This window comes from Colletotrichum scovillei, assembly GCF_011075155.1.
Source record: "Colletotrichum scovillei strain TJNH1 chromosome Unknown Contig00006, whole genome shotgun sequence".
Lineage (NCBI taxonomy): Eukaryota > Fungi > Ascomycota > Sordariomycetes > Glomerellales > Glomerellaceae > Colletotrichum > Colletotrichum scovillei.
Genome location: NW_023336264.1, coordinates 1,378,147 through 1,402,538, shown reverse-complemented (window position 1 = coordinate 1,402,538; position 24,392 = coordinate 1,378,147). Strand labels below are relative to the sequence as shown.

The following is a 24,392-nucleotide window of genomic DNA, read 5'->3' as shown; positions in this document are numbered from 1 at the left end:
CTACACCCTCGTCACTGTCGGTATAGATGCAGTCTTCTTCTTTTTCTTCTTCTTGTCCGTACTGTCCTCATCACCACACACATCCTCCCATTGATCGAGAGCCGCCCAAGACGAAGGAGACTGCGAGGACCTACCGAACCCAGGAATCACCTTGGAAAGACACTTACCAAAGAACCCCTTCACCTTCCCAGCCACGCTTTTTGGCTCCTTCTCAGCCGGCAAATTGAGGACACTGGCGTTCTGCCAAGGGCTCGTCGATCGGGTTTGATCCAGACCGTGCGACAGCGAGCGAGTGCCCAGACTGCTCCCTGATCGCTGGTGGCAGGGCATATCCAACCCCTTTGTGATATCTAATGAGTCCCAGTAACATACCGGGCACTGGTTGATTCTCGGCTTCTTGTCGAGGTATACTCTTTCTTGGTCTGGGCAGTATGCCTTTGCGTGTCCGAAGGTTTCTGGGAGCGTCCACGTTCTCTTGTGGCATATGGTGGGGATCTCTTCTTTGGAGATGATACCGTAGCAGGTTCTGCACTGGTCGACGATTTGTTTGATGCCGCACATGGTTTCTGTTTAGCTGGGGTAGTTATGATAAGTTGTGTGGTGCACGCTATTACGCTGCGGGTTGGTTGGTTTTAATGGTTTGAGATGTAGAGTGATATCTCAGTGAGCAAAAAAAACGGCATTATATAGACTGAAGGATGCGTACCTAAGACAAGACCATTGTTACTGAATCACTTCCATTGTTGGGTTACCACAGGTTATGAATGTTCGACTGATCTACCCATGTTCCTTTGGTTGAAAGGCCTTTGATCATCACAGCCGCTCATCTGGACAATGCAGGCAAAGACAATTGAGTGCGGAAATTTGACCCTGTATACCGACAAAGAAGTGGCCCTTTCCAACAATTTGTGGCTACAGGCAATCCAAGAGATTCCTGTTCCCCCACTCGAAGCTATCGGCGGAGTGGATGAGCAGTCTGAGATTGACCACATCCAGTAACTTCAGCTTGCCAGTTGCTGGTATCTTCTTTCAATGAGAATCGAGTTCCCTCATTCGCGAGCATTGCGGTATTTGGGATGACATCATACTAAGTACTGTGCCGAACGAATGATATCGTCCTTGATGAGTGGCGGGTAAAGGCGTACGCGACTGCGGTAAACGGACCAGACGATGAGTTGTTTTCGTGGGCAGCGGATGGACAAAAAGTATTGAGTACTCTCAGTCCTGAGTGTGCCCTTTCACTTGTTCGTCTCATCAATCATCAATGTCCTGGATTGATTCTATCGCTGGTTGTATTAGGGCGGACCTGAAATTTCAGGCGAGTGGCGCGGAATCCTCGGGCACCGCTGCCTTGTAGATACTGAGGCACCAAAAAAAGTCAAGATTTTATCAACGCGCGCTATTGTAACTTGGTATCTAGAATCCACGTGCGCATCAGGGGGGGAGAAGTAATAAAACAAAAATGCATCGCAATCGAAACTTCTCATGAACCAAGAAGCCCTATGTTGCTTTGTAGCATTTGGTGGCCAAAATGTCGTCTGCCATCGGGATGGAGGCGGTCGTCGCGGTAAATTCACCCCACAACCAGTCAAACTGAAAAACTTCAGAAGCTTTCCATCACAGGACTTCACTAACAAAAGATAACAGGCCGCAGCGGGAGCCACGTTGAGTGTAGACTTTCTCATTCATCCCATGGACACGCTCATCACGCGGATGCAATCGCCCATGTACACGACGCAGTACAAATCCGTCAACGGCGCCGTCAGCCGGACTCTCTTCCTCGGGCTGTACCAGGGGTTCGGCCCCACCATCATCACCAGCATACCGTCGTCGGCGGCCTTCTTCACGATTTACGAGGGACTCAAGGGTTACTCGCTGCGCGCCAAAGAAGAGGGCCGTTTTGCGGGCGTGCCGTTGCCTGTTTTGTACGGGGCGAGCGGCGCGGCGGCGAGTCTTGTTAGCTGTGCTATCACGAACCCTGCCGAGGTGTTGAAGCAGAATGCGCAGGTGTATCGGAGAGATTCGCCTCAGTCAATGGGAGGCGGAAGTGGTACGTCTCCGACGATGAACACGTTGAGGCGTTTCGCGAAGCAGCCGACTAAGTTGTGGGCTGGGTATACGGCGCTCGTGGCGAGTGATTTGCCTAATACCACGTTGACGTTTTGTCTCTACGAGACTCTCAAGGAACGGTTCCTCGGAGGGGAGGGGAAGGCTCAGGACAGGAGTGCGTCGCAGCAGGTTCTCGCGAGTGGGCTGTGCGCTGCTGCTGCCGGCAGCGCGTCGTCGAGTTTGTTTGTGCCAATTGATGTTGTCAAGACGAGGATGAGGCTCGCGGCCGGTGGAGAGGTGACTGGCGAGAACTCTTCGTCAAAGACGCCGAGTAGTTCTCCTCGTGCAAAGACTGGTCCTATTGCGGTGGCCAGGGGGATTGTCCTGAAAGAAGGCGTTCGAGGGTTATTTAGAGGTGCCACGGTAACGGTTTTGGCGGCGGGGTTCGGGGGTGGGTTGTATATCGGCTGTTACGAGGCCATCAAGATTTATCTGAGCTAGAAAGGCTTTCAGATTGTACACTATGTAGAACAAAAACTCACTTAGACAGCAGGGACGCAAGTCTCGTAATACCACTCTTCTCGAATCAGCATATCTAAAGGCATCCGGATCGCGCGTATCAGAAGCACCCCTGACTACAGCTCAACGAGATTAACATGATAATACTGCCAGGGTCGAGTGAGCGGCAGAAGGAAGGTGGGGTGATGTCTGGATATCAACAGCTTCCATCATCTGAATACGCACAGGAAGTTCTATATGGGTCCCCTCAATTCCACTCCTCTCACCAGCCAGGAAGCGTCCGTCTAGGTCGACGGGTCAGGACAAAATGGCTGGATGGTGGAATGGCTTATGGTCAACAATCAATTGAGAGGCCAACGAGCTACTCGACGACAGGCTCAGCGCATACGAGTATCCGAGGTCGAAGCCCAACATGAGCGCCAATTTTTCTCAGAATAAGCACCAAGAGATGTAACCACACCGGTGGTGAACTCTTTTTTTCTTTCAATCCACATCTATATTCAACACTATTGGCCTTTCAGGATCACTAGGTGAGAGCCACGATACGATATACAGAAACCTCCTCCATTAACTAACCATCTGGCTACACCTAACAATAATAAAACCGTCTGTTTTTAGGCGTCGGCAGCGGCCTGGCCACACTGGCCTGCGACAACCTTGACGTCGCCATTGACATCGCACTGGCCGTCTGCTTGGCAAGCGCCAGCACCAGTTCCGTCGGTGCAAGCCAGGCCAACAAAGTCGGCCGCCGCGTCGGCGTCCGCTGCTTGATCGGCGTTGTCGTCGGCGTTCGCATTGTCATTTGCGTTGTCCTGGCTATTGTTGTTGTTGTTGCCATTGTTCTGGTTGTTCTGGTTGTTGTTATTGTTCGCGTTGCCATTGTTGGCATCAGCCGCGGCATCGTCCGCAGCGGCGTCGTCCTGGTTGTTGTTATTGTTGTTCTGGCCGGCGTTGGCATTGCCGGCATTGGCATTGTTGTTACCGGCGTTGGCATTGTTGTTGCCGGCGTTGTTGCCGCCTCCGTTCTGGCCGGCGTTCTGACCTCTGTTGCCGCCGCCGCCTCCACGGCCAGCTCCTCCAGCACCACCGGCACCAGCAGCACCAGCGCCGGCTCCGGCACCAGCACCGGCGCCACCACCGCCGAAGCCTCCTCGGCCGCCGCCGCCTGCACCACCTACGGCACCTCTACCACCGCCGCCGCCACCACCACCACGGCCACCTCCGAAGCCGCCGCCGCCGCCACCGAATTGAGGAGCAGGTGCTGTACGGAATCCATGTCAGTCTTGCAAAGTCTCTCTTGAGAGGACGAATCGAGGAATGCTGAGCGAATGACTTACCAGTCAAGGCATTGCCTGTGAGAAGACCAATAACAAGGAGAGTGATGGTTGTGTAGCGCATCTTGAGGTATGTTCCGTTTCCCTGTAAATACCTAGGAAAGAAGGAGGAGGATTATAGGAAGGTTGAATAAAAATGGGATTGGCCGAATCGAAAAAGTGCACAGCACTGGAGTGAGGGTTACAAACAAGAAAGAGAGCACCGACTTGGATCACACAGTGACTGAAGAAGAGAAGAAAGTAGTCATGCTCAGCTCGAAGAATGGTCTCGATCCTTATACTTCCCGCCCACATGGAAGTGCCGTTCCGTCAGACGGGCCAACAAAGGTTCACCAGTCCAAGCAAGAGCGCCAATTGATACGTCCGGTAGACCAGACGGCTGGGCGTCAGACATCCGATCTTGGCCAACACTAACGACAAGCATTCCGCTACATCGGAAGTTTAGATGGCATGCCCGTCGTCCGGAAAATCTCAAACACGGGCATGGGGTTTCTTCTTCTTCTTCTTCCGCCCCTTGTTGGATGGCACCTACCTCGTCACCCCTGGCCGGGTGTGATGGAAAACCTTGAATACCTTAAAAGTACTCCGTAACAAGGCAAACAACTCAAACGAACCAATCCAGGGACACCGCGCCTCACGCGAACAGCCTTGACGGACCCCCCTTTGATGAGGCGTCTATAAGCTTCAATTCATGGCTATTTTTCTGGGCAGGAAGGGGGCGAACCCTGACCCGCCCACCGTCGGCCGGGTGTTGAACGTGCAGCGGGACATGTTTTGGAAGCCCATGTCTACCGAGCCGCCCAGGCTTCGAGATGCGGTGGGCGGGAACAAGGAGTCGAATCACGGATGCGCTGGCTCCTGAGGAGAGGCGGAAGATGGGGAGAGAGAGCTCTCTTCCCGAAGTCCTGACTTGGGAGAGAGAGCCTCACGGTTCTCTGACGTTACTTCGCTCCTTAGCCCCCCGCATTTTCCCCTGTTTCGACTGAGCTGTGACAGCTGAGCCAGAGGCGTTGCGTAGTCCGATCTACACGTAATGTGGGTGCTGCCCGGGGGCGCCTATTGTGGTTTGTCGCGGGTCTGGAAGATCTCGACTTGGCTTGTATGAAGATGCGAAAGGAATATGTCGTGCAAGCCGGGGCTGGTTAGGAAATGGTCTTGGATGACGAGTTTGCGCTCATGAACGCTTCCTCAGTGGCTTGGCGTGCAACTTTACATAAATGCCGCTGCCAGAAACCGCAGAATGACGGACAGCATATTCTATCCGCAGGTTACTTTCCCATTCGTTCAGAAGATTGTGATGCAATGCAGAAGTTCTCTTTTTATTGGTTCCGTGTCGCTGTGAGGAAAGCCCACGACGTGCCGGCAAAGAGCACGGACCAAAAGGGGACGAAGTCTAAAAAGGTCAATTTATGATCAGAGGAAACAGAAGCGACGAAAGTAAACAAAATGTATGCTAAACTTAACCACTCAAAAACTGCATTCTGTCTGCCGGACATCACAAATAAAGCGGTCCGGATGTCAAAAGAAGCAAAAATCAAAAGTAATATGCGGCCAGTGTGGATTGAACACACGACCTTCAGATTAAATGATTGAAGTTGACTTCAGTCTGACGCTCTCCCAACTGAGCTATGTCCGCCGCTATTGGGAATTTCGAGCTCGTAGGTTGTACTTAGAGCTTGACGTGGAAATCTGGAAGGAACTCCAGTGATGACGGCCCCACCACGGTTGGTGGTCCCGCAATCGAGTCGGGAAGGAACGACGCCGAATGCTCGCGTCTCACAATGCTGACCCTTTGTCTTCTGCTGAGCACGTTAGCATGAGACAATCAAGGATCAAGTTCTCTGAGAATCATAAGCTTGCCGTCGTTCCCTTTTCACGGTTGACACTAGCACCCCTAGTGAACCGTGGTGGTGGAAAGGAAGGAGCTACCGAGCCCCTCGGAAGGGGACGAGATGCCGGACCGATACTTCCAACTTGGGATCCGTCAAAGAATACCGAACCCAGGTACCTCACTTCAGGTTCCTAGATGTACCTAAGATGACACTGAAAAATGGAAGCCACGGCCGTAGTGGTCTCAATTGGAATGATTACATTATCATTTAATGACTACCTCAGGAACCAAACTCCAACGTCAAACCTCGCTCCGTTCGCCATTCTGTTTCCCCAACCAACATTAAATGATCCAACAAAGGAAAAAACCCAAGCAATAGTTCCGCCCTCCGTCCTCAAACTCCAGGTTCCCGAGATGTACCCTGTCTCTTGGTGTGTCTTATATACTACAGTGGCGTGACGGGATGCATCATTTGCTAATACTTTCCTAGAAGTCTAGATGAACCCTACCCGGAATTCATCTGCAATACCAGTCGGGGCCCTCAGTCCAAAGTCTGGCCGTCTCGCATCACCTCGCTCACGAGGCGGAGGAAGCACTGGAGGTGGACTCATCTGCTGAGCCTCTGCCTTTTCTTTCGGCGTCTGCGGTCTCTGGCTTCCGAACGTTGGGCTTGCCAACGGGCTCGGCAACGGCCAGTTCGCATCGTTCGAGGCCTCGGGAATCAAGCTGTTCGGCGTGGGCGGCTGCGGCGACTGCATGCGAGGTGACACCATTGCGAAGTTTCCGTGGTGGACGTCCCGATCATCCCAGCTAGGCGGCTGATATTGCTGCGGGTTTGACGCCTTGCGCTGAAGCTCGACGGGCGGCGGAGGCTGTCGACGGTTTGCAGGTGTGACACCGTAGTTCCGCTCGCCCTCACCTGGCGCGACCCGTCTCGAGGTCGGCGGGGGTCCAAGGTATCCCTGTGGAGGGGAAGGAAGATCGTCGCGAGATCGACCGCCGGAGTCTTTCCTCTCTCTGAGTTCTGGACCTTGTCGTTCACGGCTATCGTACTGGACATGCTCTCCGTCCCTGGTCGGAGAGACCATCTCTCGAGCATCCGAATCCTGACGCTGTCTGGCAGGGGGCCAATCGTCCAGAGGCCGGGCAGGGCTCCGCAGCGGTCCTTCATATGGCACCTGCTGCGGTCTGGGCGGCGGCAAGCCAGCGCTCCTGGGAGGTTGCGGCAGGATCTTCATTTCTGGCGGACGCGGTCGCCTGGCGCTCCTTGGCGGTGGGCTAACTGGTATAACAGGACTCAGTGGAATAATCGGGCTTTCCCGCTCTAGTGTTCGTCCTCGTTCCACCATACCAAAGTCGAGTCCAGTAGGATCATTGTCGATATCCATGGAGAAGCTCTGCCTTCTTGGGGTGGTGATAGTGAGGGTGTCCCTCTTTGCGGCAACATTCTGGATGATTGGCCTGGGATAGAAATGGTCCTCGTCGCTGGAACGTCCTGTCGACGCGGTTGGGGACGGAAGTGCGGCTGGCCGCGGCCTGTGAGCTTCACGAACAGCAGTAACTGCAGTCTTCGGTCTGAGATCTGTCCTCAATGGCGGGAGCGAACCATTGATGGATTGAGGAGGCGAAGGTAAGGCCTTGTTGGGCGACAACGGAGCTGGAGTCAGCTTGTCATCTTTCGACGACTCTGACGGGTTCAGGTTGAATTCGAACTGCCCAAGTGGGCTTCGAGGTGCGTTGGCTGCGGTCGGTGTAGGCAGAGGCGATATATTGTTCGGAGAGTGATAACCGCTTGGTGCAGCACTCGGTGCCGGGCTGAGAGCTCCATCGCTCCTAGGACCAGCACCATCACGAGCAAAGTGGACGTCGAGAGGGTTGACCCAAGCCTTGGCCCGGGCCGAGTTTGGTGTTCCTGGTCTGCTTCCTGATCCACTGACACCGGTAATGATCGGTGGAGATGCGATGTTGTTCAAGCTGGTCACAGAAGTGTTGTTCCAACGCATATTCAAATTTGCCTCGGATCCAACAGGCCGAATACCCTTGACGCCGGGTGCACCCAGATCGACTAGGGAAGATGAGCCGCCATTGAGGTACGGCGCATTCGGATGACGGAAGTTGGCGGCGAAACTCTTGTTCGACATGGCTGTGCCGGGGCGAGATCCGTTGATGAGAATGGGACGGTCCAGATCTTTTCCGAAGAATTGCCCTTGACCAAGCGTGTTTTGGTCAATCTTCTTCCATTGAGGCTTCATCTCGGCCTTCTCAGCAGGTTTCCTTCACAAAGTCAGTTTGCAGATCCACGACAGAGGGCTGGGAGCGCACTTCTTCTTATCGGCCCCGAGTTTCAGCCCGAAAAAAGACACCATGGTTGCGTTATGAAGAGGGTATCAAGAAACTACGTTGGTTAGTCGGATCGACCTTCGAAGCGAGATGGAGGGGTTGGTGAGGGGCATACAGAACGAAAGAAGGGCATAAAACAACTGTGAGCTATGCACAGAGAGTGAGAGAATGGGCCCAATCCCGGCAATGGACGTCCAGGTCAACAATCGAACGAGTATGGCTATGCGAAATGAAGGAAGAACCAGTTCGAGGGAATTGAACAATTGGTGAAAAGTGCTTGCCACGGCTCCAATGACGAGCACTCGGAGGCGTAGAAGGCGACCGAGGAGGAACAATGGTGTCGTGAAAAGAGAGGAAGAGCGGTGGTGGTTATTGCATACGGGCCATGTCGCGTCTTTTCCGGATGAAAGTGCTCAAGTTGTGGAGACAGCGTTGGGTGATGGACAAGGGCGACGATCCTTATTCGCGGCCCCAAGCAGTTGATCCGTCACAAGATCAGGGGCCCAGCAGTAATAACGTCCCGAAGAGGGAGGCCAGGATGGGCGAGCTGCCCAGATCAGTGGACAGGGCAGAGCTCCGGTGGAGTGGATTCTGAATCGAGACAAGGTTGAGAGAGGGCTTGAGTTTTTGAGCGGAAAAGCAACAAGTGTGGTGAGTCTCTTCTTGGCGGGATGTATGTGATAAAGAGCGATGAGACTGATATCGATCCCTTGCAAAACAAGTCTACAATAGCCACCAGCAAGGAGGAGAGAGAGAGAGAGAGCAAAGAGATGGTGGAAGATCGTGAAGGGCTGAGACGAGGAACGACGGGAAACAAAAGTCTAAGGAAACGAACCTGCGATGGGGACCTTAACCGGAGCAGACCGAGCTATTGCGACGTCGCCGCTGTCGCCAACGAAGGGTGGACCACGACCGACTGCAGTGTGGAGATGAGAACAGGCCCTCTCCCAGGCACATTTTCCCTCTTTGGATTGGTGTTTAATGAAACGATAGCCCGGTGAGAGCGCGACACACAACGATGCTGCACACGTTCCTCGCGCTGGGGATTGGTGGCCGTATTGGCAACTTGTGTGCAATTTCGCACTTTCCCCCCTTTGGCGTAGCTTCATATCATCGGGGATAGGGCCTCCACGCGCGCACGTCAACAGCTTGAGTGGGGGAGGTCTTTTGAAGGAGGTTCAAGGGGGGAACAGAAGAAGGGGGGGTCAAAATGGAATCCTTTTTGCTGCAGCTGCAAGGAGTTCGTGGGCACTTCATCCAGATTCGCACCCACACTCGCATCAAGCCGGGCTCGAGTTGTGACGAAGTTCGGGTGACCTGCAAAGGGAGAGACGGCCAAGACCCCTGAAAAAAGGACATAACGACCCTTATGCGAATTCAACCCCGAAGACATTGGACAAAAACGCGTGATGAGCCACTTTGGAGGTTCCACGATAAGCAACATACAGTTTGATAAGACGCAATCCCCCGGAAAATACCACCTCAATAGAGTCCAGGATCAAGGGTGTTGCGAGATTCAACACCCGCGGACTCATCTCTTTTTCGAAGTTTCTACGGCTTCTCTCATTCGAAAATCTTTCGTTAGCCCACCGCCGGCCGCAGATTTAATGTCTGCGGGTTCTGCATTTCTGCAGAGTTCGGCCAACTGAAAGGTACATTACTCGAGATACTCACCGTACCTAACATTCTTGGATTGCCCGAAGCTTATTATGCTTGGTGCTAATTCGGGGGGTAAGTACCTAGGCAAGGGGGCTAAGAGAGGGGAGGGCATTTTAACCAGGGCCATGCAGAAGAAACGAGATGCGATGCCAAACCAACGGTACGTACCTCGCAGAAAAAGGGGTTTCCCCTGTGTCCCTGGACTAAGAAGCTCTTTTTTAGCTTGCATGCTCTTTCTGGGCCGGCTTCTCCATCCGAGCAACGAAAGACCTTGAAACTTATTTGTTCCCCAGGCCAGGTCAATACATCACTGCCGTGTTGATCCATTGACGAAACGAAACAAACATGGAGTCGATGGAGCCCGATGGCACCCTAGAAGCCCAAATACTACTGCGTAAACCCCCGACCACTGAGGAGCCTTTCTCCGTAGCGACGAACTCGATGCCGAGGTGGGAAAGCATATCCACGTTCTATCAAGGGAAGTGACATCAGAATCTCTCCGTCACAGGTGGATCGTCGACGTCAAAACGTGTCCGAACTTCAATGAAGATCTACGGGCGAGCACGACACCTTTTTCTCGTATTGCCTGCAGAAGTCTGTGGGCATATTCAAGGGACAAGAAACCCTCCACCGGATCGACAATGCTCCTTACGCGGGCAGCCGCCCTGCTAAGGGCGGACTTGGGAGTTGATTCATTCGTCTCTCTTGAACAACACCCCACATGCTGGTACCAGCACATGCGTAGATTATTTACCTTACGGTACTAAGATCACGCTAGATTCCAAGGAAGAGTGCGCTTCTTCTTCATGCCGTCCCTTATCTTGGATCCTTGGTGCAGGCTACAACAAGACCAGAATAAGAAATAGGTCAGGGCCCAGATCTAGGGAGGAGATGCACAACGCATGAAAAGGACGACGCGCCATGTTCCGCCCCCTTGGGTCCCGACCACCCATATACTGAAGGAAAACCCACCAGGCTCAAGTTGGACGACTTTGCATCTGCTTTTTCGGTTCCGACTTTGCGCAGCGCTTCAGCTGAGAGTTCTGTCAATAGCGTCGCCGCCCGCCACCTGCACCCTAAAAAAGACAAGAGGTCGGCCCGCACCAGCTAACCACAGCTAATGCAGTTCGCTCAGGCTTCGACCATCGTCGGTTGGAGAGGGGGCTTCGAAAAAAAAGGTGACCGAAAGAAAAATTCTTACATACGCTACTGGGAAGAGATCCAGATCCGACCAAGTTTCGAGTCTGGGTGCTCCTCACGACCATATTTCTGTCAATCTTGAAATCGCCTTTTGGCTTGCGTGGCTCACCTCATCTCGCGGCCTCTGCCGTGCGCCACAGTAATACACGACAGACGACGAAAGCATGCAAAGGGGTGATGGGAAAGGAGGTTCGCCGCAGAGGGCTACCATCGCGGTTGCCCACATGCACTTTAGACTCCCACCGTCTAGAAAGGATCGACTCGGTGCCCGGACGATGGTCGTGTCTGCCGGTGAGCACCCGATACGAGGTTCGGTTTGCGTCCTTCAGGTGGGTGAGTGACATTGACAGGTCCGTCGACACACACTCGACAGCAGCGAACTAAGCGTAGTAGGTCCCCAGAAAACGTGCGACCGAGCACAGGTTTCCCAGCGCCAGGTGACAGGAGATTCTGACTCGGCATTTGTTCATTCAGACGCAACGTGGGAAGTGAGTATGTTTGTCTTATGCTTGATCATTGCCAGTCTACTGTGTAAGAATTTCCCTGTGTTGCCATTCATCCTCGCGGCATACCTTATAATCGTGCCCGTAACCTCCCCTCTCTGGCTCTCTCTCTCTCTGTGCCATTGTACACATCTTACCTAGTATAAAGTCTCGTCTAGTCTAGACTAGAGCATATATTGCTTGCAAACCCCGGCCCATGAAAAGCAAACATATCGGGGAGGTGCTCAGACCCCTTTCAAAACAAAAACTCCTGCCGAATGACCCCATTTACCTGAGGCTTGACAAAACAATCTTAATAAACAAACAATGCAAACAAAACCCAAGCAATCAACCATCTCAAGGAGACGATCCCGTCTCTGTATTATGAAGTAGTCCATGTCGTTCAGCAGTCTCCCTTCCAGTTCTCCTTGATCCACTCGCCCATCTTGTACGTCAGCGTCTCGTCGGACCAGCTCAGCACGTCATTCTCGCTGTACTCGCCCCCGCTGAACTTGAGCGCAACAATGATCCACTGCAGGATGAAGTCGATGAAGACAATGTCCACCTTATCCGGCTCGCCCTCTTTGGGGAAGCCGATCTCCGTCTGGATGCAGTTGGGGACCTCGTAAAATGTAATGGGGGAGTGTTCCGTATCGTCGCCGTCGGTGCCGATGTCGTCCTTTGTGGTGTAGCCGCCAATGAGGTCCGGCTTCTTGGACTTGTCGTCATCGTCACTGTCGGAAAGAGGTTGCTGGTTGTCGGCGGGTGCGTGGCGGAGTTCCAGGCGGCGGGGTTCGCCGTCCGTTTGTGCGCTCTGCTCCTCCGTCTCGAGCATGACCATGTCGTTCTTGGGGTACATCATCTCGGGTATGTTCATAAATCGGACGTCGCTCGTGCCCGCCGTCTCCTGGAAAATCTTGCCGGCCTTGTTGAGGAGGTCGATGACGCGCTTGGCGACGGGGTAGGGCACGTCGGGGATGTACTTGAAGGTGCTCGTGAAGGGGGAGACGATGTAGGTGCTGTCCTTTGTGAAGGCGCCCTTGAAGATGTCGAAGCGGAGGCCGCCCGTGTTGACGATGGCCAGGCGCGGCACGTCTTTCCTGTCGTCCTTGTGGATCACGTCCGGGAGGACCTGCGTCTCGAGCCAGGTGAAGATGCTGTCGTCGCCGGGGTAGGCGGCGCGGTTGACCCACAGGTCCTGGGGCGCGCAGCCGTACTTGTAGTCCAGGTCGAGGGCCTTGCGGGCTTTGGTGATGAGCTTGCTGACGTTCTTGCCGTGCTCTGTCGGGAAGGTCGTCTCGTTGAGGCCGGTGTGGTGGTAGAGGCCCAGCAGATTGTTGTCGATGTACTTTCTCGTAAAGGAGACTGATGCCGCAGCCTCATCCGAGACCTCGTCTGCCGACTTTGACTTCTTCTTGACGTTGTTGACGGACATCCACCCGATGGTCTCGCCGTATCGACCGCTGGCGATGGCGTACGCCTCCCTGTCAAAGGAGAGCGCGTCGCGGACGTGGGCGTGGCCGCCGAAGAAGGCAATGGGTGCGAACCAGGCCTCCTTGCGTAGGGCGGTGAAGATGGCCTTGAATTCGGGCATGCGCAGGCCAACGTGGCCGATGACGACAAAGAGGTCGGGCTTCTCCTCGCGCAGCATCGTCTTGAACCATTCCTCCTTGACCGTGTCCTCGACCGGCTGGACGACCGTGTTGTTTGCATTGCCCGTGAAGTCGAAGAGGAAGCCGAGAGCGACAACGTTGAGCCCCTGATTCTTCGTCTTGAACTTACGGTAGCGCTTGGCCTGCGGGACTCGGTCGCCCGTTTTTGGGTCGATGTAGTCGAGGTTACTCGCAATGTAGTTTTCTCTGTAATTCGGCACCGTGATGTCGTGCTCGCGCTGGGCAGCGTCGGCCTGGTAGAGCTCGTGATTGCCCGTGCAGATGACGTCGACGGTCTGCTCCTTGAAGATGTCGTAGGTGAAGAGGCCTTTCGGGGAGGAGGCGTCGTAGAGGCCGTTGCCCTCTACGCGGTCGCCCGTGTCGATGACGAGGAGGTCGACACCTTGCTCGTCGGCCTTGCGGCGCATGTGCTCGGCAAAGGAGACATAGTCACCCCAGTCGGCAGAGTATTGTGGTTCGAGGAGGTGGCCGCCGAGCCAGCCGTGGATGTCGGTGGTGTGGAGGAAGTTGATTTGGCCCCAAGTTAGGTCGCGCATCGGGGCCGGGACAGGGGAGGCGGCGCCAGGTTGGGCGGCTGAGGCGAGGGGGAGGTAGAGAGCTGCCGCTGCGGCCGCGGCCGTGAGGACTGAGGGTGGTGATGATCGGTGTTTCGCCATAGCTGTGGTGTTTGTATGTGGTTGCTGGATTTAAGTGATGGGAGGAAGAATGAGAAGAAGTTGAGGAACTCGGGGAGATAGACACTACAACCCGTTCGCTTCGCCTTCTTGCGGGGGAGGAGACTGGGAATGCTGAGAGGCCAGACCGGCTTAACGTGATGCGTTGGCGAGTCACGGTCACGGGTGCCTGAAGGTGCGGCTGCGGATAGATAGAGAGCTTCCTGAAGCTGTCTCCGATGGGTGCCCCGGACAACCTGACCCGCTACGTCAGCGACGATCCCTCAAGGTTCTTGTTAGGATGCCACTCGCTTATCTGTACTGATAAGCGCGAAATGGGGGTAGAAGACTAACAGATACGAGCTGGGAGGTGTCTGAAACTGTCATGGTACCAGATGGCAGAGCTGGGGGTGCGGATCCACGTGCCCGGAACGATCCCCGGACCTGCATAGGTACGTACCTGGCTGAACGGGAGTTGAGCTTGGGCCAGTAGGTACCCGTGGCTAACGTTAGGTCCGCCGTCCGGATGACATTCCCTCATTCTGTGAGCCGCGGCTAGCCACAGCCACAGCCACAGGCAGGGGCACAGCCACATGGATATAACTATACTATATACTATATAATAGCCTCAAGCAGTGGAATTCTTGGAGAAACGAGAAAAATAGTAGTTCTAACTCGGAAAGTGTGAGTATCTCGGTCCAAATTTAGTCGATCTCTCCCTTGGCTTTCACTAAGGATCCTTCACTGCCTTGCCTCCTACCTAGGTAGTCGAGGGGCCTCTCAACTTTGCGCGCGCACGAACTTTTGGGTTCGGCACTCATGTCATTTCTCTATGTTAGATTAATAACCCGAAGTCGGGGTAGTTTGATGCGAACCACCTGGGGTAATGCTCCAATATACGAGAACCCCACACGGCATATGTGACACCCTTGCATTTCTCACTCTGTGTCGCGATCTTTTTACCGGAAATGCTGTGATGCCATAGGTCTAGTTCCCGGAAGTACCTCCTCGACGTCTTGGCCAGGTTCGACCATTCCGCTTCTACCTATTACAGCGCTTTTAGTCCTCAAGAAAGGCGAAGACCCCCTGTAGCACTAACATTGATCCAAGCGGACTCTTGAGCTGTTGAACAGCTCCTTGAGTTACGTTACGGCGAGTTGTTGCCTAACCTGTACATTCGCAGCAGCTTGAACAATGGCGCGTTTCCCCCATTTACCTGGGCTAGCTCAATACCTCGTATTCAATTCCACTTTCCCTTTCTCAGCAACATTCCACCCTATCTTCGGCGTTGTTGACTTTGAGTAGATCCTTAGTTTACCCACGTGTAGTCCAGAACCTTCCCCGCATGTAAGTCCTGTCTAAACATCGCTCTGGAGTTCGCATAAAATTCGAATACAATCTAAAAGGCATGGATCATATAATGAGCTACTAGTCATGATGCCAGGGCGGTAGTTCTCGTCCCTATCTAAGCCGACGTAAATGCGGGGAGCATCTATAGACCATCATATTCACCCGATCATATCGATTCAAATTGACAGGAAGCAAAGTATAAATGGATGTAGTCAAGCAGTTGCAACTATTATCGCTTATTCCTTCATCTCCCGCCACCCATTCACCTTTCTCATACCTCACCTGGCACCATGTCTGTCAGTATCTTTGATCTACAGTTCGAGCAACATCGCTCCGCATTGGGCATACACCAGACTACGCCCCGGATATCCTGGCGATTTGAAGGCGACGCCGCTAACTGGACACAACTCGGGTACGATCTTGAGGTTACGAGACAAGGTACAACCGAAGTCTTCCACGTCGAATCTGCTGATTCCGTATTTGTCCCATGGCCTACTGTTCAGCTGAGCGAAGGCGAATCTGCCTCCGTACGTGCTAAGGCATATGGGCATAATGGCCAGCCGGAGACTTCCTGGTCCAAGTCCGTTACTGTTGAAACCGGTTTACTTTCACCAGAGTCTTGGCAAGGCGCGCTCACAATAACGACGCCGGATAAGAGGGCGGATCGTAATGCTACACAGCATCCGGCACTCTTTAGGAAAGACTTCCCTATCGATAGTGAGGTTCAATCGTCGCGACTCTACATCACCGCTCTCGGTGTATACGAAGCAGAGCTCAACGGACAGCGCGTTGGGGACTATGTTCTCGCTCCCGGTTGGCAGTCATACGCGCATCGCCATGTTTATGACACGTACGATATCACGAGTTTTCTGAAAGCAGGCGATAACGCCATTGGCGTGACCATCGGGGAAGGTTGGTTCTCGGGCCGACTCACATGGGGCGGCGGAATCAACAATGTCTACGGTGAGGATCTCGGACTGAAGTCTTTACTCAAGATCAGCTTCAAGAACGGAACGATCCAGTACATCGGCACCGACGAGACTTGGATGTCTACCGAAGCTCCCACTTATTCCTCCTCAATCTATGTCGGTGAATCCTTTGACTCGCGTCTCGTGCAGAAGGGGTGGTCGTCACCCGGCTTCGAGAACCAAAGTGCTTGGAAAGGTGTCCGGCCAACCCTTGGCCCAAGCCATCTAGTTCATGCTGACGGTCCTGGAATACGTCGCATCGAAGAAGTCACTCTGAAGAGCGTCACCTCCAGCCCCAAGGGCACTACCTTGCTCGACTTTGGACAGAATCTCGTTGGGTGGCTGAAGATTAAAGTCGATGGGCCGAGTGGGACAACGATCAAGCTCACGCACGCAGAGGTCCTCGAAAACGGCGAAATTGGGACGCGTCCTCTCCGAGGCGCTCTCCAGACAGACTACATCACTTTGAACGGCGAGGGCGAGCTGACATGGGAGCCCAAGTTCACATATCATGGATTCCGGTACGTCCAGGTTGAAGGATGGCCTCAGGAAACGCCGCTCGATAGCAACAGCGTCTCAGCCGTGGTAGTTCACACCGACCTAGCAAGAACTGGATACTTCAGGAGCAGCAATGATAAGCTCAATAGGCTGCACGAAAACGCCTTATGGTCTATGAAGGGCAACTTCATGAGCATTCCCACAGATTGCCCACAAAGAGACGAGAGATTAGGGTGGACTGGAGATGTCACTGCATTCGGGCCGACAAGTGTTTTCCTTTACGACACCTCCGGTTTCTGGAAAGGATGGATGAAGGACGTGAACGCTGAGCAGGCTGATGCTGGAGGTAAGAGGGCATAATGGTTGGCTTGTTTGATTAATAACTAACTAACATGCTAAGGAATTCCTCCCGTCCTCATACCTCATGTCCCTCAGGGGTGGACAGCCAACGGATATCCACCGACAGCCATTTGGGGTGACGTAGCTGTCATTCACCCATACAATATCTTTCAAGCCTTTGGCGATCGAGACCTTCTCCGCGAACACTGGACAGGCGTCAAACTTTGGCTTGATAACGGTGTTAGGCGTGATTCCACTGGGCTCTGGGATCGTTCAACCTTTCAATTCGGTGACTGGCTCGATCCTCTTGCTCCGCCCTGGGATCCAGCTGCCTCACAGACAAACAAGTTCCTGGTTGCCGACGCCTACCTTGTGCACGGAACTGGTCTAGCTGCACAGATGGCAGAATGGCTCGGGGAGACAGCAGACGCAGACCGATATAATACAGCATACAGTAACCTCAAGACGAAGTTCCAGGTAGCATGGATCAACACAGATGGTACTATGGTGAGCGAAACTCAAACCGGACTTATCCTGCCTCTATACTTCGGCCTAATCCCGAACGCGCAAGTTGCAAACGCCACGCAACGTCTTCGGGTAATTATCGAACAAAATCAGTACAAAGTCGGAACCGGCTTCGCTGCAACACATTATCTTGGCCTCGGTCTCTCTGCGGTTAACGCGACAGATACATTCTATGGCATGATACAGCAAGAGGAAGTTCCCGGTTGGCTGTATCAAGTGAAAATGGGCGGCACAACTACGTAAGACTTTCATTTTGCTACTCCACAAAAACATCATGACTGACCCTGCGATAGATGGGAGAGATGGGACAGTATGCTCCCAGATGGCAAGATTAATCCTGGCGACATGACATCTTTTAATCACTATGCCTACGGCAGTGTTGCCGACTGGATGCATAAGACAATTGGCGGCATCTCGCCAGCAGCTCCGGGATACAAAAGAATCAGCATCGCACCCATTCCTGGAGGTATGCTCACTAACGCCGCCTGCTCCCTGTACACCCAGTATGGCCTGGTCTCGGCCGAGTGGTGGCTTGAGTCTAGCAATTTTAGATTGCAAGTCACTATCCCTCCGAATACTGTCGCAACGATCACGATTCCAGCAGTGGGGCGCAAAGCTGGAAGAACTACAGAGGTGGGAAGTGGAACTTATACATTCTAATAGACAGTTCAAGGACTCGCTTCTCCAGGAGAAAGTTAAATAGTGTAAGACATTCCGCCAATGTGATCTCAGCGTGTCCGAAGATTCGCATTATAGGAGTCCCGTCGTGATCCAGCATGTCAGAAAGTCAGAATTAGTTCCAATTGAATTCAGATCATTACCTGATGAATAACCTATGAAATATCTACAACTATTATCAGATGAAAATGATCTTTCTTCGGTTGATCCGATGTCAGAGATATGGAGCAAGCTTTAGATCGCGTCCATGTCAGACTATTTAGGTTGACAACAGTGTAGCCAGTTGCGTTGGAAGATGCCATCACCCCGCATCGTCATCGTCTTTGAGATTTCTTCGCAGCGCTCAGCTACATTCAAAGCCATGTACAGAGACAACATCTCGGCACCGGTACTTGGTAACATCAGCCCCGGTTGTAGTGTTCTTCAAGTCAACGTCCTCGATAGTGATGTCTTCACAGCCGCCCGAACCTTGGCTGCAGTTCATATCCGCAACGTAACTAGATGCGCCATCGCCGAACCAGTTGCGAATCGTCATGTCTGAAATCTTGAACGTGCTGCTTTCGCAGTCTCCCTGTTGGCCACTGAAGCTGGTACATTGGCCAATGAGGAAAGGTGCCTCTCGTGTCGCAGTGAGGTCAAAGTCATAGAGGGCTAGAGATGCCATTAGTGTGTTTCTACACATGCGTTTGGAAGGCTCGTGTGATGATGAGAAGGTGACTTACTCGCCTTCTTGAGGTCTTGGATCAGATTAGCAAGTCTTGTTCCGGTTCAAGGGGAAAGCTTGGGGGCTTTCTAGGCTCTCTAGGATTCACTCACATCCAACACCGCCTCCACCTCCATTAGGGGGGTAGGAAACCTGATCTCCAGTCCATGTCTTCACATATGCGCCATATCGAGTCCCCAAGCCCTTGATACGCCTCACAGTGACGTTCTCAACGCGCTCAAATTCATTCTTATACTGGCCAAGGCTGCCAAAGGCTATCCCCAAAGAGTGATCCATGGTAGAGTCTTCAATGAGGATGTTGGTAGAGTTGCCCTTGATCGCAATCGCATCGTCGCCATTTCGGATGTACATATTGCGGAACGTGATGCGGTCCGAGTCAATGGTGTCTGCGCCGTCCGTATTCCTGGCAGGGTACCCGTTGTTGGTAGTGCTGTTGATGTATACGCCGTCGAATAGCACGTTCTGCGAGTGCATGATTGCCATGGTCCACATCTGACTCTGGACCATGCGGACGTTTCTCACTGTCATGCCTGACGCTTTCCAGATTGCTAGGGCATGAGGGCGATCGGGGTAGTTGGACTGGCCTTTGACTAGGTCATACCTTAACCGAGGGTGTTAGTACGAGTTGGGCGGATCTTGTTGAGAACCGGGATACTGACCATGTCTGTCCGTTACCGTCCAAGGTTCCGTATCCAAAGCCGTCAACGGTAACATTCTTACCGCCCAGGAACCACGCCGCAGACCCGTTTTGGAAACCGGTCGGTTGGGGGTTGCTAAGCCAGTAGTTGGTGTCTTTGCTCCACTACGTGTCAAGTAGAAGTGATCAGTACCTATAGATGGCTCATGATAGGAGTAGCGAGGTTGTCTAATCTCACCACCAATGTCCCATGAATCTCGATCTGGGTATTCTCCAGATCAGTCGTGGTCATCATCTTGCCAACGTTGTACGTCGTGTTGGAGAAGACAATCCGGCGATTCTTACGGCATTCCTTGAAGGCTGCGAGGATAGCTGGTGAATCATCGGAGCCGTCATTGTTGGCCTCAACGGTGCAAGTGTAAACGGCTCTATCTTCGAGGACGTTGTTCGGAGAAGCCAAGACGGTAGAGGAAAGGCCATGTAGGGTGAACCAAACCACGGCCCAACTGAGACCAAGATTGGGGAGCATTGCGGCAACTGGAAGTCGAAGTTGAATCGATGGGTAGTCGAAGACGACTCAAGCAGAGAATAGTGCTATCCGGTCGATACAACTTATACAGCTATCGATAGATAAAGATATAACGACGATCGTCGAGAAGCATGTGCTGTTGCCTGGACTCTGTTCAAGAGGCTTCGGCATGATGGTAGTCGACGAGGGTGTCGCTCGCTGGCAATTGAGACGACATCTGCGAAGCTAGATCAAGAAGTGTGGCGATGCCTTCCTTGTGCAGAAGCACTTAGTTGTGAGCCAAGAGCATGAAAGGCAACTCCGTGAACATGAAGATTGGATTACTAGAGAAATACATATCGCGCCACCGATATCGGCCTTTCTTTCAACTGGTGGACTTCCTCGCGGTCACCCGCCGTCGGGGGACAAAAGCACGAATTCCATGGACGACATCCCTAGATGTGACATCTTCGACCGATGACCTTCCCTTCCTCCGCACTGCTGTTTTCCTGTCGGCCGACCCCGCAAAATGCACCTTTCGTCCCAATGCAGAGATACCCCAATTATAGACGATAAGCGGGTTATGACCCATGAAGGGATGATAGGTGGGCATTCCCGGAAGATATAGCCAGTCCAAATCCCGCCAAGGCATGGGGCTGATCGCATCAGCCCGCCGTCGATACCCCGGATCTCCGAGATATGCACAGCTCGGGTTCCTGCAGGAACTACCGCCGCGACAAACATGTCGTCGAGATTGCCGCCATGTGCGCTCCCACCACTTTCTCACGAGTCTCTGAACAGTCTCGCGAAAGTCATTGTCTCTTGGCGGCTCATCAATCCAACTCTTCTTATCCGTAGTCTGGTCGTTAGTTACGTGGCGCAATCGCAATGACTTTCCTCGGACGGCCTCATAAATCTTTTCACCCTCATAGCTTGCTTGAGCACTTTCAATCGGCCGTTTCGGCCCCCAACTAATCGCTTGACAGCTGATTGTTCACAGCGTCATGAGAATTGGATTACTGAAGCCGAAGAGCGTTATATTGGGCGGGCTATTCGATGGCTAGGTTTGGCTATATCCAAAGATGAAGTAGATACACACTTTATTGACTCTATGCACAGCTCTAGGATATATAAAGGAAAGATTTTGTCCCATAACCACATCAACGTGATGCAACCATTATTACATATACACACGCACACGACCCTCAGCTAGACAGCCAGCTTAAGAGCAGGTGCCGAAGATGGGCTGGCAGCCGGTGCCGCAGTGAGCAGTGGTGGTTCCGCAGAAGCCGTACTCAGAGCAGCAGGTACTGTCAGGGCAAGTGTAGCCGTTGGAGCCACCGCAGGAGCTGTCGGGGCTGACGCCGCCGGTGGCAGCGGTCTGGGTAGCAGCGGGGGCGCTGGAGGTGGCATCACCGCCGGAGGCAACGGGGCCGGCGACACCGCAGACGCCGAAGAGCGGCTGGCAGCCAGTACCGCAGTAGGCCTGGGAGGTGCCGCAGAAGCCGTACTCGGAGCAGCAGGCGCCAGCCTCACAGACGTAGTTGTTGGAGCCGCCGCAGGCGCCGTCAGGGCCGATGACGCCGGTGGGGGTAGCGGTGCTGGTGATGGAGACGACGATCTTGGAAGCGGTGGCGGTGGGGGTGGAGGTGCGCTTGGTCTTGTACCAGTTGGCCTCGGCGTCGCCCAGGCACTCACCGACGGTGACAGCGTTCAGGCCCTTCTCCTTGATGATGCGGAGGAACTCGGGGACGAGGTACTCGGCGGTGTTCTGGTGAACCTATCGCAGGTGTTAACTGTCTGTCATGAAGGTCAAATTTTGAGTGGACTCGTAAGAAACTTACCTCGTGGGCCAGGGCAATGGAACCACCGGCGTCGACACTCTTCTCGAAGATACCGACGCTGGTAAGGTTGCCGAGGGGAGCGTTGTTGGCGTAATCGAGGGAGTCGATATCGGCGTGGATAACGTGGTACTCAAGAGCCTTCAGGATGGAGAGGGTGTTGTCGTTCCAGCTGAAGTAAGGAGGGCGCATGTAAGTGGGGTACTTTCCAATGATGTTGATGAGAGCATCCTCGAGCGTGGTCATCTCAGGGATGATGTCGGCGTCGCCCAGGGTGGCGAGGTCGGGGTGGCTGTAGGTGTGCGAGCCAATCTGGTGGCCGTCGGCAACCATACGCTTGACGACATCCTGGAAGTTGTTGATGTTGCCAAAGTTCTCGCCGTTGACGAAGAAAGTGGCCTTGGCGCCAGCCTCAGCGAGGAGGTCGAGGACGTGCTCGGTGTAAGTGAACGGGCCGTCGTCGAAGGTCAGAGCGAAGTCACCCTCAACAGTGCACTTGGTAATGGCAACTCCGTAGGGGATGTTGGTGGCCGGGGCGGTAGCGCTGGCGGAGGCGGATCCGGAGGCCGTGCTGGAGGTGGAGGCCGGGATGGTGTCGTTGCTGCCAGCGGGGACGGTGGTGCTGGGAACGGCGATGGGCTCGGTGGGAAGAGCAACACCGGGAACGGTGGTGAAGGAGGGAGCAGCGGTGGGAATGCTGGTGTTCTGGGGGAAGGGAATGTAAGAAGAGCCGGCGGGGGGCTTGCCCGGGTACGAGGGGACGTTGCCGGCGGGAGCAGAGGCGGCAGCGGAGGGAGCAGCGGAAGGCCATGACCCGCCAGATCCAGGCTTGCCTCCTCCGGGGTAGGAACCGCCGTTGGAGCCCTTGTCAGATCCCTTGTCGGAGCCCTTGTCGGAGCCCTTGTCGGAGCCGGTGTTGGAACCGGTGTTGGAGCCAGTGTTGGAGCCAGTGTTGGAGCCAGTGTTGGAGCCAGTGTTGGAGCCAGTGTTGGAGCCAGTGTTGGAGCCAGTGTTGGAGCCCGTGTTGGAGCCGGAGCTGGAGGAGCCAGATCCGGAACCAGTGTTGGAACCGGAACCAGAACCAGAAGAGCCGGAGCCAGATCCTGAGCCGGAACCAGTGTTGCCTCCGTTTCCGGGGTTTGACGGGGGAGGATAGGAGCTGCCGGGAGTAGTGGGAACACCGGGGATGGTGGTGTTCACGGGGTAAGGCGGGAAGTGAGCCTTGGTGCTGCTCGGCTGAGGGGCGGGGAGGTCCTCATCGCAGAAGGTCTCGTTCGAGGTCTGGCGGCGGAAGGGGGAGGCGGCGGCTCCGGCCACGAGGAGCGAGGTAGCAACGGTCTTGAAATGCATGATGCGAAAGAATGACTAGTATTATGTAAAGAATGACTTTGGTAGTTAGAAACGAGTGACGTTGTCTTACAAGAAGAAGACGGACAGTTGACTAGCAGTAAAGAAGAAGAGGAAGACTAGAAACTACCAAAGGTCGACATGGCGAGCCGCCCATATATCCCATCCGACTATGCCAAGTCTCGATGGACCCCCCTATGCGCCCATGCGGGTTGTCAGCTTTGCAGCACACTAACAACCCCATTCATGTTCATCCCGTTTTAATTGCCAAGGTTTACGGCCAAGAACTCCAGTCCCAAGTTCCCAACTCCCCAAACAAGGCCGAGTCATGGTTGGGGTTCCTCGCTTGGGCGTTGCACCGCCCTGCAGGAAAAGCAAAGCAACCTTGTTAGCTCGCCTTGGCGTCTGTAGAGTTGCCCAGCTGGCTGGGAAATGGAAACGGGAAGAAAAGGTCGAAAAGGTCCCGTACATGAAGGGCCTGCAAGTCGCGGGAGATAAGATGAAGGGCCACTGAAATAGCTGGCCCATCATCCGTGCAACAGTGTTGGGTATTCTGTGCTCCCCGTTGAAGTCCGTCTCACAAGTCACCGTTAGTCTCCTCCTTCACGCTCCTACCAAAGTGGCGGCCGCAGTTGGCGACGCTTGATGACGACGAGCGGACGCTCAATCTGGACGATATAACAAACGGAGGTGCCAAGATACTGAATCCCAAATCAGGGCGGGTCTGGCTTTTAAGAGAAACCAAGGTGATGGCAGGTTGTTGAGGTGTTGTCGCTTTGTCTCCGCCGGTTTGACTTTTCGAATTGTTCTTGGTCAATCTCAAAAGCCTCGATCTAACCAATGAGATCTCGCATGACTCGGTATAAGCCCACTTCGATATCCTTATTAACTAGCCTAATGCTACTTGAACGCGCGCATGGCCCGACAGCTCCGGCACTTCGCCGCTCTTAGCCTTCTTTCAACTTTCAAGGTCACCCTTCAACTGTTCAACAGGCAGGTGGAACAAAACCCGAAGCTGAACGAAACGGAGAAGTCCATCCTGGTCGAAGCGCGCGCGGAGACGGTCTCCATGGGCCATCTATATAAGATGAAAGCTGTGGCCTCGTTCTGCCTCTCCGAAGGTTTAAACACTGGGCCTTGATTGGGCGAGCCCACTTTGGGGTTTGTGATTCAGCACCATATCGAATTGTGGCGACCGTCACCAACCCCATTGCTATTTGATGAAGTGCGGCCTCTG

The 24,392-nt window shown here is 53.8% G+C and overlaps 8 protein-coding genes across 8 annotated transcripts; 2 read left to right on the top strand and 6 right to left on the bottom strand.

Moving 5' to 3' along the window:
- Positions 1–1,252, bottom strand: HER10_EVM0012405 (uncharacterized protein; the record flags this gene model as incomplete). The annotated part of the gene is made up of 2 exons (XM_035481801.1): positions 373–1,252; positions 1–315 (listed from the first exon to the last, which is right to left on the bottom strand). The coding sequence occupies exons 1-2, from the start codon at positions 559–561 to the stop codon at positions 1–3; spliced, it is 504 nt and encodes a 167-aa protein (XP_035333506.1). The 5' UTR covers positions 562–1,252.
- Positions 1,253–1,401: 149 nt separating this feature from the next.
- HER10_EVM0008705 (uncharacterized protein) lies at positions 1,402–2,550 on the top strand (the record flags this gene model as incomplete). The annotated part of the gene is made up of 2 exons (XM_035478217.1): positions 1,402–1,567; positions 1,648–2,550. The coding sequence occupies exons 1-2, from the start codon at positions 1,532–1,534 to the stop codon at positions 2,548–2,550; spliced, it is 939 nt and encodes a 312-aa protein (XP_035333030.1). The 5' UTR covers positions 1,402–1,531.
- A 632-nt stretch (positions 2,551–3,182) lies between these two features.
- HER10_EVM0009194 (uncharacterized protein) lies at positions 3,183–3,966 on the bottom strand (the record flags this gene model as incomplete). The annotated part of the gene is made up of 2 exons (XM_035478690.1): positions 3,183–3,829; positions 3,906–3,966. 2 exons carry the CDS (start codon positions 3,964–3,966, stop codon positions 3,183–3,185), a joined length of 708 nt encoding a protein of 235 aa, XP_035333088.1.
- Positions 3,967–6,119: 2,153 nt separating this feature from the next.
- HER10_EVM0007688 (uncharacterized protein) lies at positions 6,120–9,181 on the bottom strand. Its single transcript, XM_035483046.1, has 2 exons — positions 8,056–9,181; positions 6,120–8,007 (listed from the first exon to the last, which is right to left on the bottom strand). Exons 1-2 carry the CDS (start codon positions 8,097–8,099, stop codon positions 6,228–6,230), a joined length of 1,824 nt encoding a protein of 607 aa, XP_035332907.1. The 5' UTR covers positions 8,100–9,181; the 3' UTR covers positions 6,120–6,227.
- Positions 9,182–11,435: 2,254 nt separating this feature from the next.
- On the bottom strand, positions 11,436–13,975 carry HER10_EVM0010491 (calcineurin-like phosphoesterase). Its single transcript, XM_035479948.1, has one exon. It carries the CDS (start codon positions 13,741–13,743, stop codon positions 11,818–11,820), a length of 1,926 nt encoding a protein of 641 aa, XP_035333253.1. The 5' UTR covers positions 13,744–13,975; the 3' UTR covers positions 11,436–11,817.
- Positions 13,976–15,380: 1,405 nt separating this feature from the next.
- Positions 15,381–18,080, top strand: HER10_EVM0012517 (uncharacterized protein; the record flags this gene model as incomplete). The annotated part of the gene is made up of 3 exons (XM_035481911.1): positions 15,381–16,902; positions 16,957–17,659; positions 17,714–18,080. The coding sequence occupies 3 exons, from the start codon at positions 15,381–15,383 to the stop codon at positions 18,078–18,080; spliced, it is 2,592 nt and encodes an 863-aa protein (XP_035333519.1).
- A 361-nt stretch (positions 18,081–18,441) lies between these two features.
- Positions 18,442–19,988, bottom strand: HER10_EVM0000875 (uncharacterized protein; the record flags this gene model as incomplete). The annotated part of the gene is made up of 5 exons (XM_035470642.1): positions 18,442–18,749; positions 18,779–18,792; positions 18,911–19,423; positions 19,470–19,624; positions 19,698–19,988. 5 exons carry the CDS (start codon positions 19,986–19,988, stop codon positions 18,442–18,444), a joined length of 1,281 nt encoding a protein of 426 aa, XP_035332093.1.
- A 1,023-nt stretch (positions 19,989–21,011) lies between these two features.
- HER10_EVM0000129 (polysaccharide deacetylase) lies at positions 21,012–23,909 on the bottom strand. The gene is made up of 2 exons (XM_035469924.1): positions 21,812–23,909; positions 21,012–21,747 (listed from the first exon to the last, which is right to left on the bottom strand). The coding sequence occupies exons 1-2, from the start codon at positions 23,156–23,158 to the stop codon at positions 21,190–21,192; spliced, it is 1,905 nt and encodes a 634-aa protein (XP_035332001.1). The 5' UTR covers positions 23,159–23,909; the 3' UTR covers positions 21,012–21,189.
- Positions 23,910–24,392: the final 483 nt, after the last annotated feature.

Bases quoted from the DNA above. Each gene is read 5' to 3' on its own strand.
- HER10_EVM0007688 (XM_035483046.1), bottom strand. From the start codon at position 8,099: ATGGTGTCTTTTTTCGGGCTGAAACTCGGGGCCGATAAGAAGAA. The intron at 8,008-8,055 runs GTGCGCTCCCAG...GACTTTGTGAAG, and splicing joins CTCGGGGCCGATAAGAAGAA to GAAACCTGCTGAGAAGGCCG.
- HER10_EVM0000129 (XM_035469924.1), bottom strand. From the start codon at position 23,158: ATGCATTTCAAGACCGTTGCTACCTCGCTCCTCGTGGCCGGAGCCGCC. The intron at 21,748-21,811 runs GTAAGTTTCTTA...CACCTGCGATAG, and splicing joins CCATTGCCCTGGCCCACGAG to GTTCACCAGAACACCGCCGA.
- HER10_EVM0010491 (XM_035479948.1), bottom strand. From the start codon at position 13,743: ATGGCGAAACACCGATCATCACCACCCTCAGTCCTCACGGCCGCGGCC.